The 18815-nt window shown below is 37.0% G+C and overlaps 1 protein-coding gene across 1 annotated transcript in view; it reads right to left on the reverse strand.

Annotated features, from left to right (window-relative positions):
- Window positions 1-2192: 2192 nt before the first annotated feature.
- Window positions 2193-18815, reverse strand: part of LOC124595431 (BUD13 homolog) — a 66523-nt gene continuing 49900 nt past the window's right edge. Inside the window, exons 4-5 of the mRNA XM_047134171.1 lie at window positions 14437-14615; window positions 2193-2469 (exon numbers count right to left, since the gene is read on the reverse strand). Of these exons, the coding sequence (XP_046990127.1) occupies window positions 2297-2469; window positions 14437-14615 (352 nt within the window). The 3' untranslated portion in view covers window positions 2193-2296. The remainder of the gene's footprint in view (window positions 2470-14436; window positions 14616-18815) is intronic.

The raw sequence follows: 18815 nt of genomic DNA on the forward strand, positions 1-18815 counted from the left end.
CGTATTGTTTATCTTTGAATTTTGCAGCGTTTCAATGTACTATGAAAATCCGACTGGCAAAACTGTTAGGGATGTTTGTCAATATGGCCAACTCTACATTCTGAATTTTTTCCTACCTGCGAGAAGAGATTGTTGCTAATAGGAACTTTTATGAATTGTGAATCACATGCAGTATTCTCTTCACCATAAGAATAATACGAATATAAACATTTTGCCATGTATTCTTTCGTGTTTGCTGCTATCTCATTTAAATTCTGTCTGCCTAATAAACTACGAAACTAGAGTGAGACAACAGCAAACGCAGAAGAATATACATATCATGTCATGCTTATATTCGTATTATTCTTAAGCGTAATAGTGATACAGTCAGAAATGAAGCACGGCAATTGACTAGATTTTTAAATCTAAGATGACTAATTTCTGTGCAGAATGTAATGTACTAAAGAGGCGTCTGCAAAGATTTTCAAACGGAGAAAAATTTTTACTAAACTCTCGTTCAGAACATCTTCAATCATATGCAGTCTATTATTTGGTTTTTGTTGATCATTATCAAAGAAAGCAACGGTATAAGTAACAACAAATAGCAGTCTCTTGCCATTGTTTCGCTAATGAGACGATTCCTCTCTCCCTTTCTTTCTTTCTTTTTTTCAGTTGTAAGCGGTGGTAGCACACACAAAAGCAAGCCATGCCGCGAGCAGCGATAGGCCGTAAATGCTCATTATCAGAATGCGACAAACAATGCATGATACAGTACAGTAATGCATCTTCAGATTAGAGTGAACGTAAATACCTATAACAAAGAGAACGGCACTTATCAGATCAAAGAAAATTAAGCAATCAATTCAAACCAGACGAAGCACGTGGAAAAGGAAGGGTACTCATATAAAAACGGACGGAGCGCCTTACACATAGCAATGGCTACATGGTAAAGCTTCACTGCTAAGCTTACAACTCAAACCAAACTACTGTAGCTGTATCGTCATTCATTTGACCTAAATTGTGTCTCCTATTACAATGGACCAACTTTGTTTTGATTTGGAGGTGCAGCCTAAAACTCTTCTCTCCCCTTGAATTTCGAGTCTCATTTTTCAGGTGCGGCTTAGATTCGAGTAAATACGGTAATCAAACACTACACAGATTTTGCATTTTGCATTTTATGTTTCTTAACTTGGGTACTGTACTTACACATCTGTACATTAGACATTTTTCTTGTAACACTGTTTGTATAATTTGAAAGGTATTTTCAACAATAAATGGAAATGAAATTTTTTTCTATTTTACACTAAAACACAGTTGATTTTCTGTCCTCATTTGTAATAGAAAATCGGTAAAATGAAAACCTGGGTAATGCTGGGTTTGTCAGCTAGTTACAAATAAATCTGATTTCAGTGTACATGATGATGAAGCTTCAGAACAAAATATACTTACATTAGCACAGTGAGAGCTGTAACAGCACTCACACCAGCATGGCAAAAGGAAATGCATTGTTGAGTGGCATATGTTACCGATAAAATCAAAGGTCTTCAATTGCAATTATACTGAGATAAGCACTGATGGAGATGATTTTGCCTCATAAAATAAAAAAAAAATTTAATGTGTTTTTCCAAAACAGACATGAGTCTTACCTCTAGATTGGAGACTATTTAGGTTCTTTGGTGGTGCGGAGGAAGGGAGGGAGGGGGGGGGGAGTTGAAGGGAGGGAGGGGGGAGAGGGAGGGAGGGAGGGAGGGAGGGAGGGAGGGAGGGAGGGGGGAGAGGAAGGGAGGGGGGGGAGGAAGGGAGGGAGGGAGGGGGGGCAGAGAGTGTGGAATGTGGTTGTGAATAAAAGAGAGTGTGACAACTGGAGATCACATACACTTGGTCACTGCAACTAATCCTTTAGATAACTTCAAATTGTGAATCAAATAAATATGGTTAAAATGAACAGTTAAAAATGACATCAGCTAGCTGCTTTTAGGAAATTTACTTTAAAATACCTACAAAACAGACTGCACAAAAATTCAAGCATATCTCATAAAAAATTTCATGAACAGTTCTCTTAAATTTAAGGGTAACACGGAAAGTTTTAAGGTGTGCATTGTAAATTAATAAGCAACTTGTAAAACTCAACAATTAAATTCAGGAACATTTGTAGCTCAGGAAATTTGGGTCCCATACAAACTAAATCGAAAAAAATGAATGTACACATTTTATAAAAAATATCACTATACATTTTTTTTTATTTTCAGCTACATAGTATGTACAAAATCATTCAGATAAAAAAATTAAAATCATGGAACTGTTCCATTTTTACAGACTACATATCTGAGGTGCTCCATTTGTGTGCTTCCTCTTCTCGAGCTCGCCTTGCATTTAATTCTTCAAACCATTTCTTTTCATAGCCATTAGAACGGTCAACTCCATCCCAGCGATGTCCTGGTGGTATACCAAACCTATTTGGTAAGTATGATCCTTGGTATTTAGGTTTTTCTGAAATGAAAATAATGAGAATTAAAAATCATTTCAAAATGTGTTTCAAACCCAATAACATAAAACAGAAGCATACTATTGAATAAATAACACTACCCTCATACAGTCAGACAAATACATCAGACAAACGCACAAAATCATGATGAAACCATTTTTGACCATTGACGCTCTTTCTTTTTTTCTTTTTAGGATTTCTGCTTCATATACTATGATCCTGAGAAAATCAGGTGCAACAAAAGTAAGCAAAAATTCAGTGTGCTTTACCAGTGTGAAATGTATTTACTCTACCTAAGAATGAAGGCCATACTGCAGGAAATTTCACCCAGTTCACAAAAAGTCTTCAGAAGTCACAAAAGTGGCATAAAACCAACTGCATTATGAAAGAGGGCAACACCTTAATGCAATAACATAACAGACTACAATGGTAAGAACTAGAAACTACTAAGAGCTTTTCAAATGACTTAAAATGAGCACTACGAAGTTAACCTTAAATTTAGATCATAAAATTTGAGATTATTTACATGTCTCATATCTGTTCGAAACTTGGTAAAAAAAAAAAAAAAAAAAGGACATTATTTTAAAAGAACTTCATATATAATCTGCAAACATACTGCTCCCCTCTCTTATGTTTACTGAATAGCTGCTGCTGTACTAAATTTGCATCAACTGAACTTATGACTAGGGACCAGATAATTCCCATTTTACGATAAATGTGAATACAGTCGCAAAGTCTGCTGAAAATGCAGAAATACAAACTTATCTAATACACACAATTTAATAAAGAATTATTTCCAGATGCATTATTTTATCAGAGATAGTCTGAAATAACTATTTTCTGCATACAAATGTCAAAAACATAACCAATTTTTGGTTATTGGTACTGCACATCATCTGGCAAAGCCCAGTTTGGAAAGATAATGTGGATAAGATTGTGTGTGCACAATAAAATGTGGACTAACACAACAACATATCAGTGCACTTGACACTCTGATGCCGTGCCATGCCGTCTGTAGAGATTCAAACTGTCTGTATAAGATATAACCCACGTTATGCAATGTTGCACTGAGCCATGGGATCTAGCACCTGAGAACAGGGGAGCCATGAGGGAGGGGGGGGGGGTTGAACAGTGGCTGAACCAAATAGCATTAGAGGTATGACCCAAACTATCTTGTTAACAACACTCTGCCAACTTCAGCCAGCAAATGTGTGGTTGCCATTTCCAAAAGCTTTGTGCTGTGCATTGTTAGTTGTTTTCACATTTTGAACTGAGTAAAAGCCTAATCCTGAAATTTCAATTACCACTCTCACAACACCAAAAGATGTCAGTGATCCCTCTGACAATATGGCAATGTAGGCTGCTGCCCTATGAGAGGGGAGGCAGGGCTTGTTTCCCTGCACTGCTCCTTTCCCCTCAAGTGGTCAATATTCTACTTTGCTTATATTCATGGCCATCTGTTAGTTCATGTGTCTGCACTCTACAGTGTAGAGACTGGAAAACAATACCTATCACATATTTTGATCACACTGAAATACATACCATAGCATTTGAATATAGTTATTTTCAGTTCTACAGTAAGTGTCTTGAAGTTTCTATCCTTAGCATTGTCACATATGGGTCACATGGCTATGAGTGCCCGTAGAAGGTCAAATCAATATTCTGCAGATTTTTTAATTATCAGATTGGGTGGGAAAGGAAGAATAGTGTTGAGACACATCTTAAATCAGACACACATTCAGTAAACTGGTGGGAAAAATGTTGCTGCTGCTCAACAGAAGTGTCATTTGGTGGAACTTAAATACAGCCAAAAGAAGAAAATGAAAGGCCAATTTAAACAAAAAGCTGTTAAAGTTTTCACAAAAGCAAATATTCCAGTCAAAAAGTTCCTCAATCATTTTCTTTAATGATTTGAAAACACTAAGCCTTTGCTTTCACTCATGCAGCATGACAGCCTTTTAAATTTGTATGTCTATTTTTTTTAAATAAAAAAGGGGGGAAGGGAGGGGAAAATTATACATCTTCCAGAACCAAATCATGACAAAATTTAGAGTGGAACTTCATTTTTAACACTATCTGCAGGCTGTACACATGAACAATGAACCAATGCAGTGCTTCTCTTCAACTCAACATGTATTCAGAAAATAATTTTTGGCCTACTACTGCTACTACTACTACTACTACTACTACTACTACTACTATAGTGTGCACATTATTGTATCAGTCAGCCACGAGTGTAAACAAACCAGAACTTAAGACCACCACAGGGAGAGGAGCAATGTGAGGGGGCAACCTTGCCGTCCCTTTCATATCACTGGCAGCCTACACCAAAGTTTTTCGCTTCATCAAAAGCACAGTGATAGTGATCATCAGACAGGAAGTTTACACATTATAAATCACTAAAATAAGAAGGCAAAAGGGCACTATAAATTCCTGAAACAGGAAATAAAGGAAAACCTTACATTATGTCCATTTATTTACTAGACTGCACTACACAAAAACACAATCAGCATAAATATGTTACGTTTGTTTTGAATTATATTTTTAAAGTACCTTTAAGTTTTAAACAAAATGCTAATTGTACATTACAGAAAAGTAAAAATGTTTCTTGAAAGCCTACACGTTACAATGTCTTGCTTCTCAACATTAACAGAGATAATTGTAGCAAACTAGAAACAGTGAACAATTGTATGGCCCACTTCTACTGCAAACAGACTTGCCATCTTGTAAAATTTTTGAAATGTTTGGATCAGGAATTTCAAAAAACTTTTTATACTTGAAACTGCCTGGTAGATTAAAACTGTGTGCCGAACCGAGACTCGAACTCGGGATCTTTGCCTTTCATGGTCAAGTGCACTTGCCTGTGAGCACACACTCCACTGCAGAGTAAAAATTTCATCCTGGCATTTTATATTTTTTGATAACTGATACAGCCCATTCCCCTGGCACTCTCTCCAACTTTTGCAGGCCAACATACACAATTTGCACTGACCTTTCCAAAGGGGCCCTGTTTCTTGAAGATGGCTGATCGCTTGTAACCAGGAACCAAACTCAGCCATAGGAAAAGTTATGGTAAGGCATTTCTCACTTACAAAGGTTCACGAATTTTCTTTGCAGCTTCAATCAGAGATGCCTTATCCTCCAGAGCAATATACTTGGGGAAATTTTAAGTAATGTGAGCTACTGCTGAAATACATGTCTCCCATCTTGTTAAGGTAGTCTGAGGGAAATTGGGGTAAATCTGGTGCAATGTTTTTAAATATCTTTAAATGTTGGAGCTTTTATAAAGATTTTCTTAATACTGGAAATCAACTTGTTGACACCCAGAAAAAGCCAACCCTATGACAACCATGTGCTACACTGTCCATGTGGAGCATGTTTGGAAATGGGACTTCTAAAGTTTTCCCAGCCTTGTTCACTTATGGTGCAGTATCTGAGATGGAAAGTACTACACTGTTTCACTGAATTTCTTCGGGCTACAATAACATCAACAAATTAGTAAATAACAGTGCAATAGTTGAATTGTTAACCATTTCCAGATACACTGTTATAAGCAGGAATGCTTTTACTGATTTGCCTTCTTAAGGATCTAACTGTCCAGCAATGACACTGGTAATAAAACCATCCACAGGATCACTTGACCCGTCGATTGAAATAATTTTATTTTCTTTACTTCATCTTTATGGTAACATTCACTTACGTAACTTTTTTTTTTTTTTTTTTTTTTTTTTTTTTTTGCAAACTTGACTCACTAGACACAGATTCATCCTTATACTCCTCCAAAAACTATCTTAATGTAGGATTCTGTAGTTTCCAGAAAGGGTTATGGTATCAATAAAAATTTTGCGTAAATAAAATGCAAATTGTTCTTTCTGACGCAATCTCACAACTGCTGCTGGAAGCAAAAAAATCTTGCTCCCAGTAGTCTTGGACAGTGCGTTTTTGTGTTTGGTTGAACTAACATGTTGAGAAATGAAATATTTCTTTTCATAATTTACAGATTGCTCACATATTTTGCACAGAAGTATTTTACCATCAGCAGACAAAACATTGGACCTAGAAGCATAAGTAACTTGGCAATTTGCTGTGTTAAAGGAACACTGCATTTTGACATGTTACTAGCTACCCTGCAAGACAATACCATAACAAAAACTGGATGAGATGAATAAAAAAAATAGATAAAAAATAAAAAAAAATCTTCTAGCTTTGGCACTTGTTGCTTTTGAAGAAGGTATGATGATCAGTGGAGACTTTAATAATCCAATGAGCAACTGGGAAAATAACAGTTTTGTTAGTGGTGGGCATGACGGGACATTACTACAGTGAAACCCCTATTTTACATTTTCTCGAGGACCAGACTTAAAAAAACACAAAATTGGAGATAAAATGCAGAATCAAGGACAATGTTAAAACCTCCAAAATATGAGCAAAAACACATGAAACTCGCATAAATGATTAAAAATCATAATCCTGTTCAATACACTGTACAAAATTTGTATATGTGAAAGAAATTAAAGTACAATACAAAGTTTATACAATTATTTGTGGTAATAAATTTACCAGTTCTTAAGAAATCACAGATGGGTAACAGCAAGTAAAAACTGACACTAGTGTTCTGGGTACAACGTAGTTGAGTTATTTTCCAACACGCTACAACAAATTATAAGTCAAAACGCGTGTTTTTGAGAGATCTTTCTTTTGTGCTCACACAGAAAAAAAAGCAAAAATTGATGAATGTGGTGAATTAAACCAAAAACTGAAGTACAGTGAAAGGCGTTGGAATCTTACATGCGGGGTATGTGTTTCCCTCCTATAGCCAATGGCAGTGCAAGCATACTCTGGTGACACAAGTGCAATGACCTCTAGTATATTGCTTGTAAACTTTTCCTTGTTTATTGTGCTGATTAGTTGAAGTGAAGTGTTCTGCAGTATTGCCAACGTGCACTGTTTGCACTTTGGACTCGTCGCTTGCTGTAGGGTAAACACAGCAGGTTTCACAAAAACACGTATATACACAAAAGTTTCCTTCACATGTGTTATTTATACCAATGAATATGAATTAAAGTTAAGCCTCCTGTGATTTCAGTGTTTCTCTGTCTCAGCAATCCATACATTTACAACACTCTGCCTCCCTTCACAACACATTAAACTTCAATGAGGACTGCAACAAAGACGAACAAGCCGTTGCACAACTATTCACCAAATACATCCTGTTAATTGCACATAGCAAATGGAGTAGCATACACTGGCTACAGTTGGTAGACGCATGATACATTCTGAATTCTGTCAACAGGCTCCGAGCAAAACTACTGTAAGCTAAATTAATGCACAGTAGTGAAGGGCGTACGAGGTGTAATTATATAAAGTAAACCTAAGTGGGAGCTGCAGTCACTCCATTTGCTATACACCGATCACATCAGCAATACTTTGGAAAGAGCCACCAAGTAAGCTTGCTGCTTGTCACTCTATATGCTAGAAGCCACTACATTAGTGTGATGTCATCATGCTATACAGCTATTGGCTGCAGATGGAAAACAAACATCTGAGATGATGTAATCCAACAATTTTCACATCTTTCACAGATTCCAGTTTATTTCCCCATGCAGGCTATATATTTTTGCTATTTTCAAGGTGAAAATAAAATGAAATAATGCTCAAAACTGCATGTTTTAAGGATAATTTGTGGTAGTAATGTGTTGGGAAATGAATTACCTCATACAAAAGCGATAGCGAAAGTGATAGTCTTTTCAGTTATGTACTGTACAGTATTCCTAGCAGCAAAACCCACTTTTTTCCTAATAGATCTATTATATGACGTAAAATTTTGAAATTTCTTTCTCGGTTGTTTATGAATTTGCAATTTGGTCATGTCAGTTGATGTTATGAGCATTGGTAAAATTGGTACCTAGGGGGAGAAAAAAGAAATTCTACCATCAACTTTGGCTTATAGCTTCTGTGCCCATTTATAGTTTATAATCCAGTACTTTAGGAATTTCAGATGTTTCGTAAGGTAAGGTCTGTAAACTTATTACGTGTGTTAGCGTGGTGTGGCAGCAGCACTGGATGTTGGGTGACATAACAAGTTGCCAGCCAGTAAGAGTACAATAGCAGGAAATGGTCCACCTTTCCTTAATTTTGACCAAGCATAGAATGAGTCTAGGTGTTTGAAGATAAAAGGTTGATGATATTGTTGCTGAATACAGTAGCACGTCGGAAATACATGCAAAAAGATAAGACAGAGTTATAAGTGGCACAAGAAAAGATGGCAGACGGGCTGCTTCCTCACTTACTGGCTCGATCCGGAACACTTCACTCTGCCTGTCCTGGTTTTCTATTGATGCCACAATCCAGCAGTAGTTTCATCATAATTGTGCGGTGGAGCTAAACATTGCATATTGCAAATGGCATTGGCAATGCCTATCATGGATTACATCAGCATTTCCTCTCTCACGTCTCCCCTCTCCTCAACAGTCTAAAATATTCCCTTACCTCCGCCACCAGCCACGTTAAGAACCGTCTGTCTTCTGTGCCACTTGCAAGTCATTCAGTATCATCATATGTCAATAAGTAGGAAACAGAATGAAGTCAAGCAAAATGTCAAGTATGAACAAAGAATTGAGGTAAACATTACTAGGAAGCAACATAAAATTGGCTATTGATCTTATGGGTTTTTGAGAAGCACTAAGAATTTATGGTGTAGAATCGCGAAAATAGTAAAATCGGAGAATGTAAAATCGGAGAACGTAAAATTTAAGTTCCACTGTAAATGTCTTCTCTGAAAACTACCTAGAACAGATAATTTGGAGCCCCATTCATGATGGAAATAAAGACACAAAGGAATTAAAGGTGTTAGCTGCCAATAGGCAGTGATTTATATCAATGGTGCGAGTTGAAAATTTGTGCCACACCCAGGTCTCTCGCTTAGTAAGCAAATGCGCTGACCACTATGCCACACGGACACAGTTGTAACCACAATCATACAGACTACCCTAGCATGCTTCTCAACACATCCAAATTCTCAACTTGCATCACACACTAGTGATGTAGTGCCCCTGCTCATTAGCCTCATTACTTGCGACATCTAGCCCATTCCTGTATGAGTTTGAGCTAGGTATGCATCTGCACTGAAGGGATCACTGGCCATCATCACCGTAATGATATACAGGGTGTCTCACCTAACCATGCCACCTCAAATATCTCTGGAACAACTATAGATATTCAAAAACGATTTTCACTAGCATGAATGTACAGCAGAGGCTTAGGAAACCAAATACTATGCGAAATTTTAAAACATAAACAAATACTATTTTCAACACAAACTTCTGTATTTTTAAATGGACACCCCCTATTATTTCGTCTGCAATCAATAGCATGATAAATCAAAAAAATAATCCCACTGGTTGCATCACAATACGTCAATTACATCCCGAGAAATCGCAAAGCGAATTTGACGTTTGAAATAAATGAAGTGCACAGTTAGCACACGTCCTGAGACCCAAGTGCGCACTTCACGCTGCCAGTAATCGTGATGTGATTGACGTACTATCTCAGTGGAGTGTTAATGAATGGTGTGGTATAGTATGACAACACATCACTGACCCATATTTCATTGATGGCACTCCTAAACGGGGATAGTTCAGCCCCTTCTTGAGCTGTACCTTACTTGAACCAGTCCACCTCTTATAATGTCTCAAATAATGCGGTATCAGAATCGTGCATGTCCTGTGTATAATGTTTATTGCTGCAAAATGACAACTAGAGGAACAATTAGTGGTAACACACTTTGTTTCACATTTCTAAACCTCATAAGTTCTGAAATATGTGGCTTGTAAAGGGTAGTAATGGTGTCACAGTTTCTGACATAATGCATCGCATGTACTGTGCTCAGAGCAGGGGTTGCCTGCACCGGCACATGTTGTTGTTGTTGTTATTGTTGTTGCGGTCTTCAGTCCAGAGACTGGTTTGATGCAGCTCCCCATGCTACTCTATCCTGTGCAAGCTTCTTCATTTCCCAGTACTTACTGCAACCTACGTCCTTCTGAATCTGTTTAGTGTATTCATCTCTTGGTCTCCCTCTATGATTTTTATCCTCCACACTGCCCTCCAATACTAAACTGGTGATCCCTTGATGTCTCAGAATATACCCTCACAACTGATCCCTTCTTCTAGTCAAGTAACGCCACAAATTTCTCTTCTCTCCAATTCTATTCTATGCCTCCTCAGAAGTTATGTGATTTACCCATCTAACCTTCAGCATTCTTCTGTAGCACCACATTTCGAAAGCTTCTATTCTCTTCTTCTCTAAACTATTTATCCTCCACATTTCACTTCCATACATGGCTACACTCCATACAAATACTTTCAAGAACGATTTCCTGACACTTGAATCTATACTCGACGTTAACAAAATTCTCTTCTTCAGAAACGCTTTCCTTGCCGTTGCCAGTCTACATTTTATATCCTCTCTACATCGACCATCATCAGTTATTTTGCTCCCCAAATAACGAAACTCCTTTACTACTTTAAGTGTGTCATTTCCTAATCTAATTCCTCAGCATCACCCAATTTAATTCGACTACACTCCATTATCCTCGTTTGCTTTTGTTGCTGTTCATCTTATATCCTCCTTTTAAGACACTGTCCATTCCGTTCAACTGCTCTTCCAAGTCCTTTGCTGTCTCTGACAGAATTACAATGTCGGCGGCGAACCTCAAAGTTTTTATTTCTTCTCAATGGATTTTAATTCATACTCCGAATTTTTCTTTTGTTTCCTTTACTGCTTGCTCAATATACAGATTGAATAACATCTGGAATAGGCTACAACCCTGTCTCACTCCCTTCCCAACTGCTGCTTCCCTTTCATGCCCCTCAACTCTTATAACTGCCACCTGATCTCTGTACAAATTGTAAATAGCCTTTCGCTCCCAGTATTTTACCCCTGCCACCTTTAGAATTTGAAAGAGAGTATTCCAGTCAACATTGTCAAAAGCTTTCTCTAAGTCTACAAATGCTAGAAACTTATGTTTTCCTTTCCTTAATCTGTTTTCTAAGATAAGTCATAGGGTCAGTATCGCCTCACGTGTTCCAACATTTCTACAGAATCCTAACTGATCTTCCCCAAGGTCAGCTTCTACCAGTTTTTCCATTCATCTGTAAAGAATTTGTGTTTGTATTTTACAGCCGTGGCTTATTAAACTGATAGTTCAGTAATTTTCGCAACTGTCAACACATGCTTTCTTTGGAATTGGAATTATTATATTCTTCTTGAAGTCTGAGGGTATTTCACCTGTCCCATACATCTTGCTCACTAGATGGTAGAGTTGTTAGGCCTGACTCTCCCAAGGCTGTCAGTAGTTCTAATGGAATGTTTTCTACTCCTGGGGCCTTGTTTCGACTTAGGTCTTTCAGTGCTCTGTCAAACTCTTCACGCAGTATCAGATGTCCCATTTCATTTTCTTCTACCTCTTCTTCCATTTCCATAATATTGTCCTCAAGTACATCGCCCTTGTATAGACCCTCTATATACTCCTTCCACCTTTCCGCTTTCCCTTCTTGCTTAGAACTGGGTTTCCATCTGAGCTCTTGATATTCATGCAAGTGGTTCTTTTTTCTCCAAAGGTCTCTTTAATTTTCCTGTATGCAGTATCTTACCCCTAGGGATACATGCTTCTACGTCCTTACATTTAACCTCTAGCCATCCCTGCTTAGCCATTTTGCACTTCTTATCGATCTCATTTTTGAGATGTTTGTATTCCTTTTTGCCTGCTTCATTTACTACATTTTTGTATTTTCTCCTTTCATCAATTAAATTCAATATCTGTTCTGTTATCCAAGGATTTTTACTAGCCCTCATCTTTTTACCTACTTGATCCTCTGCTGCCTTCACTATTTCATCCCTCAAAGCCACCCATTCTTCTTCTACTGTATTTCTTTCCCCTATTCCTGTCAATTACTCCCTAATGCTCTCCCTGAAACTCTGTACAACCTCTGGTTCTGTCTGTTTATCCACATCCCATCATCTTAAATTCCTACCTTTTTGCAGTTTCTTCAGTTTTAATCGACAATTCAGAACCAATAGATTGTGGTCAGAGTCCACACCTTCCAGCACCTCCAGGCTTATTCCATGTATACAACCTTCTTTTATGATTCTGGAACTAAGTGTTAGCTATGATTAGGTTATGCTCTGTGCAAAATTCTACCAGGTGGCTTCCTCTTTCATTCCTTACTCCCATTCCATATTCACCTATTACATTTCCTTATCTTCCCTTTCCTACTATCGAGTTCCAGTCACCCATGACTATTAAATTTTCGTCTCCCTTCACTATCTGAATAATTTCTTTTATCTCATCATACATTTCATCAATCTCTTCATCATCTGCGGAGCCAGTTGGCACATAAACATGTACTACTGTGGTAGGAGTGGGCTTCGTATCTATCTTGACCACAATAATGCGTTGCTGTCTGTAGTAGTTTACCCGATTTCCTATTTTCTGTCTGTAGTAGTTTACCCGATTTCCTATTTTCTGTCTGTAGTAGTTTACCTGATTTCCTATTTTCCTATGTCTGTCTGTAGTAGTTTACCCGATTTCCTATTTTCCTATCCATTACTAAATGATACTCCTGCATTACCCCTATTTGATTTTGTATTTATAACCCTGTATTCACATGACCAGAAGTCTTGTTCCTTCTGCCACCGAACTTCACTAATTCCCACTATATCTAACTTTAACCTATCCATTTCCCTTTTTAAATTTTCTAAACTACCTGCCCAATTATGGGATTTGACATTCCACACTCCGATCCGTAGAACGCGTTTTCTTTCTCCTGATAACAATATCCTCCTGAGTAGTCCCTGCCCGGTGATCCGTATGGGGGACTATTTTACCTCCGGAATATTTTACCCAAGAGGACGCCATCATCATTAAACCATACAGTAAAGCTGCATGCCCTCGGGAAAAATTATGGCTGTAGTTTCCCCTTCCTTTCAGCCATTCGCAGTACCAGCACATCAAGGCTGTTTTGGTTAGTGTTACAAGGCCAGATCAGTCAATCACCCAGACTGTTGCCCCTGCAACTACTGAAAAGACTGCTGCCCCTCTTCAGGAACCACACATTAGTCTGGCCTCTCAACAGATACCCCTCCATTGTGGTTGCACCTATGGTACAGCTATCTGTATCCCTGAAGCACGCAAGCCTCCTCACCAACGGCAAGGTCCATGGTTCATGGTGTTATTATGAGGTTCAATTTAGAATTCAACAAGGCAATAAAAGAGTATCAAATTATCTGCAAGTAATGTCTGAAACATCCTTTCATCCCAATCAACACTTCACAGAGTTACATACAGCAAGTTACAGCAAGAAAATTTTCAATAAAATTACAGTTCAGACCACAGGATAGGCAAAATAGCTTCTACATCATATCAGAGAACCGCAAATGTTTAAAAAGTGGCAAAAACCATAACTATTTCTTGCTGCACTGGATGACAATGACAAATGCATTAATGTTTGGCTGAGGATAAAATGCAAACTAAATGATAATTTGTCAATATTTTACAATATGAAATGTAATCACCGACAAAATTTCACTTACTAACTAACCAAAAATTTACTTAATAACTTACCATTATCCATTTATCAAAAACCAATCATTATAAGAGCATTTGTGAATTGAATTATTTACTGCTAAAACATAACATAATAGATCCCATTTAAATGTTACAAATGGAACATGTGTTTCAAATCATAAATGAAGTCTATGTTTCACACTGTGGTTTAAAGCGACCTTCGTGATTGCAGGTTTCAATCATTTGAAATAAAGGAAACATCTTACCTATAATGCCCTACCTATGATAAGTTAAATACAATGTCCTAGTAGCAATCTCCACCAATACCATGATTTACAAGACATAAATAAATCTCTTCACCTAAAAAGTTAATGTCATTGTTTTAATTTTTTAAAGTAAGTTAATTACCTTTGACACCTTCTTCCTTTTTCTTATTTCGGATGTATTCAAGCATCGGATCACCTTCTCTCTCTTGGTCCCGCAAGTGTCTCTCCAGATCTGCATCATCAGCATATCTGGCCAATGGTTTTGACATTTCATACAAATCTTCCTTTAACTTCTCTGTTTGATCTTCCACTTGCTTCAACCTAAAATATATAACAAGGTAGATTTTAATGTTTCATCCTAAATATGTAGATGATGACGCTTAATAATACGAAGAAAGTTTTTGGATGTAACTCTAAGCTTCTGCATAATTACATATGAAGTAAACTGGTCACTAGCTATGTCTTCTATACAATACAATTTTAGTTTATCTACATAGGTTATGCTCTATTTAACAAAATATCATTACAAATTATAGAAAATTCTGGATGGAAATACTTTGAGAATTGAACGTTTTATCATAGGACTAATGAATCCATAAATACCATGTGGACCTCAAACACATCACTCTTTAGAACCTGTGTATATTCTCTAGGCAGGAATGCACAAGTTAGAAGTTATCTTGCAAAATCAACATGAATATAACAGACACATGGTATTTTCCATGAAATGTATTCAACTTTTTGTTTTCTTGTGAGTCTTCCACTAAAGGCTGCAGTTACCTCCGAGTCAGAAAGTTCACAGTATTGTATATACTGCAAGTCTAGCTCCCGAGTTTATTACATCAGTTTTTCCAATTAGGTCCACGAAGTGACAATTGAAAAGGTCTAGGCCTCTGTCATCATGTACCAGCTCCCCTTTCTTTAATAACTAAAAACAATTTACCCATTTTACTAGTTGTTAACCTCTGTGGCAGTGAATTTATTATTTTTAGAAATCCAGCAATCAAAACAAAAATAAATAAAACACACAAAAAAGCGATTGGTTGCTGTATTTCTTCAACATAATACCTCAAACATGCTCCTTGACCAAGATCCTACAGATAAGGTTGCGAAAATGACCCCTGGGCAATGGCAGTGCTATTGTCACCTTCCAACTGCAAAGCACAAGTGGCTCAGTAGTCTACCGTGCTGCAACAACACTGAGATGACACATACAAAATTGTGTTACACGAATGGTCAAGATACATGTGCAAAGCAGCAGTGCCTAACCCAAAATAACTGTCAGCAACCTCATTCGTCAACTCTACAACAAATTCCTTTCAACCATCTTTTTGAGGCATTGGTCTTCTGACTGATTTGAAGTGATCAGCCACAAATTCCTCTCATGGACTAATCTCTTTATCTCTGACTACCACCTGCACCCAACATCCTCAATTATTTGTTGGATCTATTCCAATGTTTTGCTGTAGTTATTACCCTTTACAGCTCCCTCTAGCACCATGCAAGTTATTCCCTGATGTCTTCACAAACATCCTTCCATCCTGTCCCTCCTTTTCAGTGTTTTCCATATGCACCTCTCTTTGCCAATTTTGCAGAGTGTCTCTTCATTCATTAAAAGACTACCTAATTTTCAACATCATTCAATAGCAGCACATCCTAAAAGCTTCAATTTTCTTTTCTTGGTTTGCCCACAGTCCACGATTCTCTATGATACAGTGCTGTGCACCAAACGGAAATTCTCAGAAATTTTTCCCTCAAATTAAGGCCTATATTTGATAACAGTAAACTTCTTTTGGTCAAGAATGCCCTCTTTGTATGTGCTAATCTACTTTTTTTGTCTCTTTGCTTTGTCTATTCTGTTTATTTTGCTACTACAGTAGTAGAATTCCTTGATAGTGTCCAGTTTGTAGTCATCAATTTTGATGGTAAGTTTATTGCTAATCTGTTCTCTGCTGTTCCTATTACTTTCATATTTTTTCAGTTTACTCTCAGTAGATATTCTGTGTTCACTAGACAGTTCATTTCATGCAATAGATCCTGTACTACTTCTTCACTTTCATTGAGTTAAGCCATGTCATCAGTAAATTTTATTATTAATATCCTTTCACCCTGAATATTAACCCCGTTCTTGAACATTTTATTTCTGTCATTGCTTCTTCGTTGTATAGACCAAACGGTAGAGTCAAAAGCATGCAGGCCCTCTAACTCCCTTTTAATCAGAGCAATTCTTTCTTGGTCTTCCATTCTTATTGTTCCATCATGATTCTTAAACATATTTTCTATAACCCACCTTTACCTACAGCTTAGTCCTATTTTTCTCAGAATTTCTAACATCTTTTACCATTTTACATTGTCCAATGATTTTTCTAGGTCAACAAATCCTACGAGTGTGTCCTGATTTTTCTCAAGTCTTGCTTCCATTATCAAGTGCAGTATCACCACTGCCTCTCTGGTGCTTTTACCTATACAAAAGCCGAACTGATTGCAATCTAGCAGCTTTCCAATTTTATTTTACACTCTTCTGCATATTATTCATGTCAGTACCTTATATGCATGAGATGTTAAGATGACTGTGCCATCTAGTAAACATTATTAACTCTGGAACAATATGCAGCTTTTGATATTTTAGTAATGTTTCTCACTACATACAAATATTCATTATGAGAGCAATAACGTGTATCAAGCTGTTGAATCCATTTAAATTATTTTCTTTATCCATGGCTTCTGTCATACTATGTTGTGGCAACAATTACTATTTTTGCTAGCAAACAGTTATGATCAATACCATACACATCACATTTATATACTCTCAGGTGGCACATTGCACATTCTTCTCTTAACTGTTGTAATATTATAAATCTTGTTAATACTTAAACATGACTTACATTATCCACTATGGCCACCTAGATTTCAATAACACCACATACACTAATGAATAGATAAATTAGAGCACACTGCATATATTTTTATACATAAAACATTTTCTGTTATGTTGTAACTGTTCCGTACAATTCTGATGGTAAGATTAACAACTGATGTCCACTGCAAAGCACAAAATATTTTTAGAAGTTCATTCAGGATCCTTATACAAATTAATGTTGAAAACACCACAATGCATTATTTGACACTTCTTGTTTGTTAGGCCTCAATCACATTTAGTTCCCGTTTCTTCCACTGATACATGACCTTGTACTGCAATAATATGGTGTTAGCAAACAAGAAGAAGATAAATTTGTTAACATCGAGTATTGATTTAAGTGTCAGGAAGTCGTTTCTGAAAGTATTTGTACGGAGTGTTGCCATGTATGGAAGTGAAACATGGACGATAAATAGTTTAGACAAGAAGAGAATAGAAGCTTTCGAAATGTGGTGCTACAGAAGAATGCTGAAGATTAGATGGGTAGATCACATAACAACAACAGCAGCAAACAAGAGAATCAGACATTGTATAATTGATTCCATTATATGCTTTCTTAGCTGTCAAATCACCTAATTCTCATGGGGTTTGGTATTCTAAATTAATGAGGCTCTCCATCAGCACATAGGATTTTCTCCATTACAAGTACTAATCACACACACTGAGAAGATATTCAATGCGGTGGCTGATGGAAATAACAGAATGGTCAAAAGCCTAAGGAAGGCATACAAATTTTGACTAATAGTAATACATGTATGCAGGAATGAGAATCACATTCTGCCTTCATGGGAGTTGTGCCCATATTTCCCATATGTTGCTTGGCCCTTGCATCACAGTGTGATGTGACAAAAACTGATGGCATCTGGAACACTGTAATAGGTGCAGATAGAGAGCTATACCTTACAGCTAATATGCCAGGTGTGGTATGTTGTGGAAGCTACATCTTTAATTTTCTTTATAATTTAGGATGTCAACATTCCCAGCTACCTCCTATTTGTTTATTAATATTGATGCCCTTCAAGTCTGTGAGGAATAATACTTTTTCAAATATTAAGAGTAGAACAGAACTGTCTTAAGTGAAGAGTGAAAGAAATTTTGCATTCAGAAATATAGTGACTTAACATAACAATGCCATGTATCAGAGGATTCTCATTTTTCAATCTTTTAATGTTCTTAATAGCCCTTTTCGTCAGACACGGAACTCTGTATCTCTCATGTCTTGAGCAATATATGTTTGGAGGAAACTGTAATGAAATGTTTTGAAGGGAACAAGGGTACTCCAGTTGATGGGAAAAGACTAAAATCAAATACATAAAATTCACTGACAGCATGGTGCTTTTGGCTGACAGATAATGAACATGGAATAAAATGACTCATGGTCTGAGTGTGACATGGTATGAATGAGGGATGAGAATTGATAGCAAGAAAACCACGAGTATGGTCACAGGTAAGAAACACACAATATTGGGAAGGGACTAACTGAAAAAGTAAAAAAATTCAAAATATTTATGCACCTTATTAATGAAGCTAAGCAAGCATTGAAAAGGAAGTAGCTACTATACAGGATACTGAACAAACAAATGACAAAAAGACTGGTTAAATGC

Source organism: Schistocerca americana, chromosome 2 (genome assembly GCF_021461395.2).
Source record: "Schistocerca americana isolate TAMUIC-IGC-003095 chromosome 2, iqSchAmer2.1, whole genome shotgun sequence".
Taxonomy (NCBI): Eukaryota; Metazoa; Arthropoda; class Insecta; order Orthoptera; family Acrididae; genus Schistocerca; species Schistocerca americana.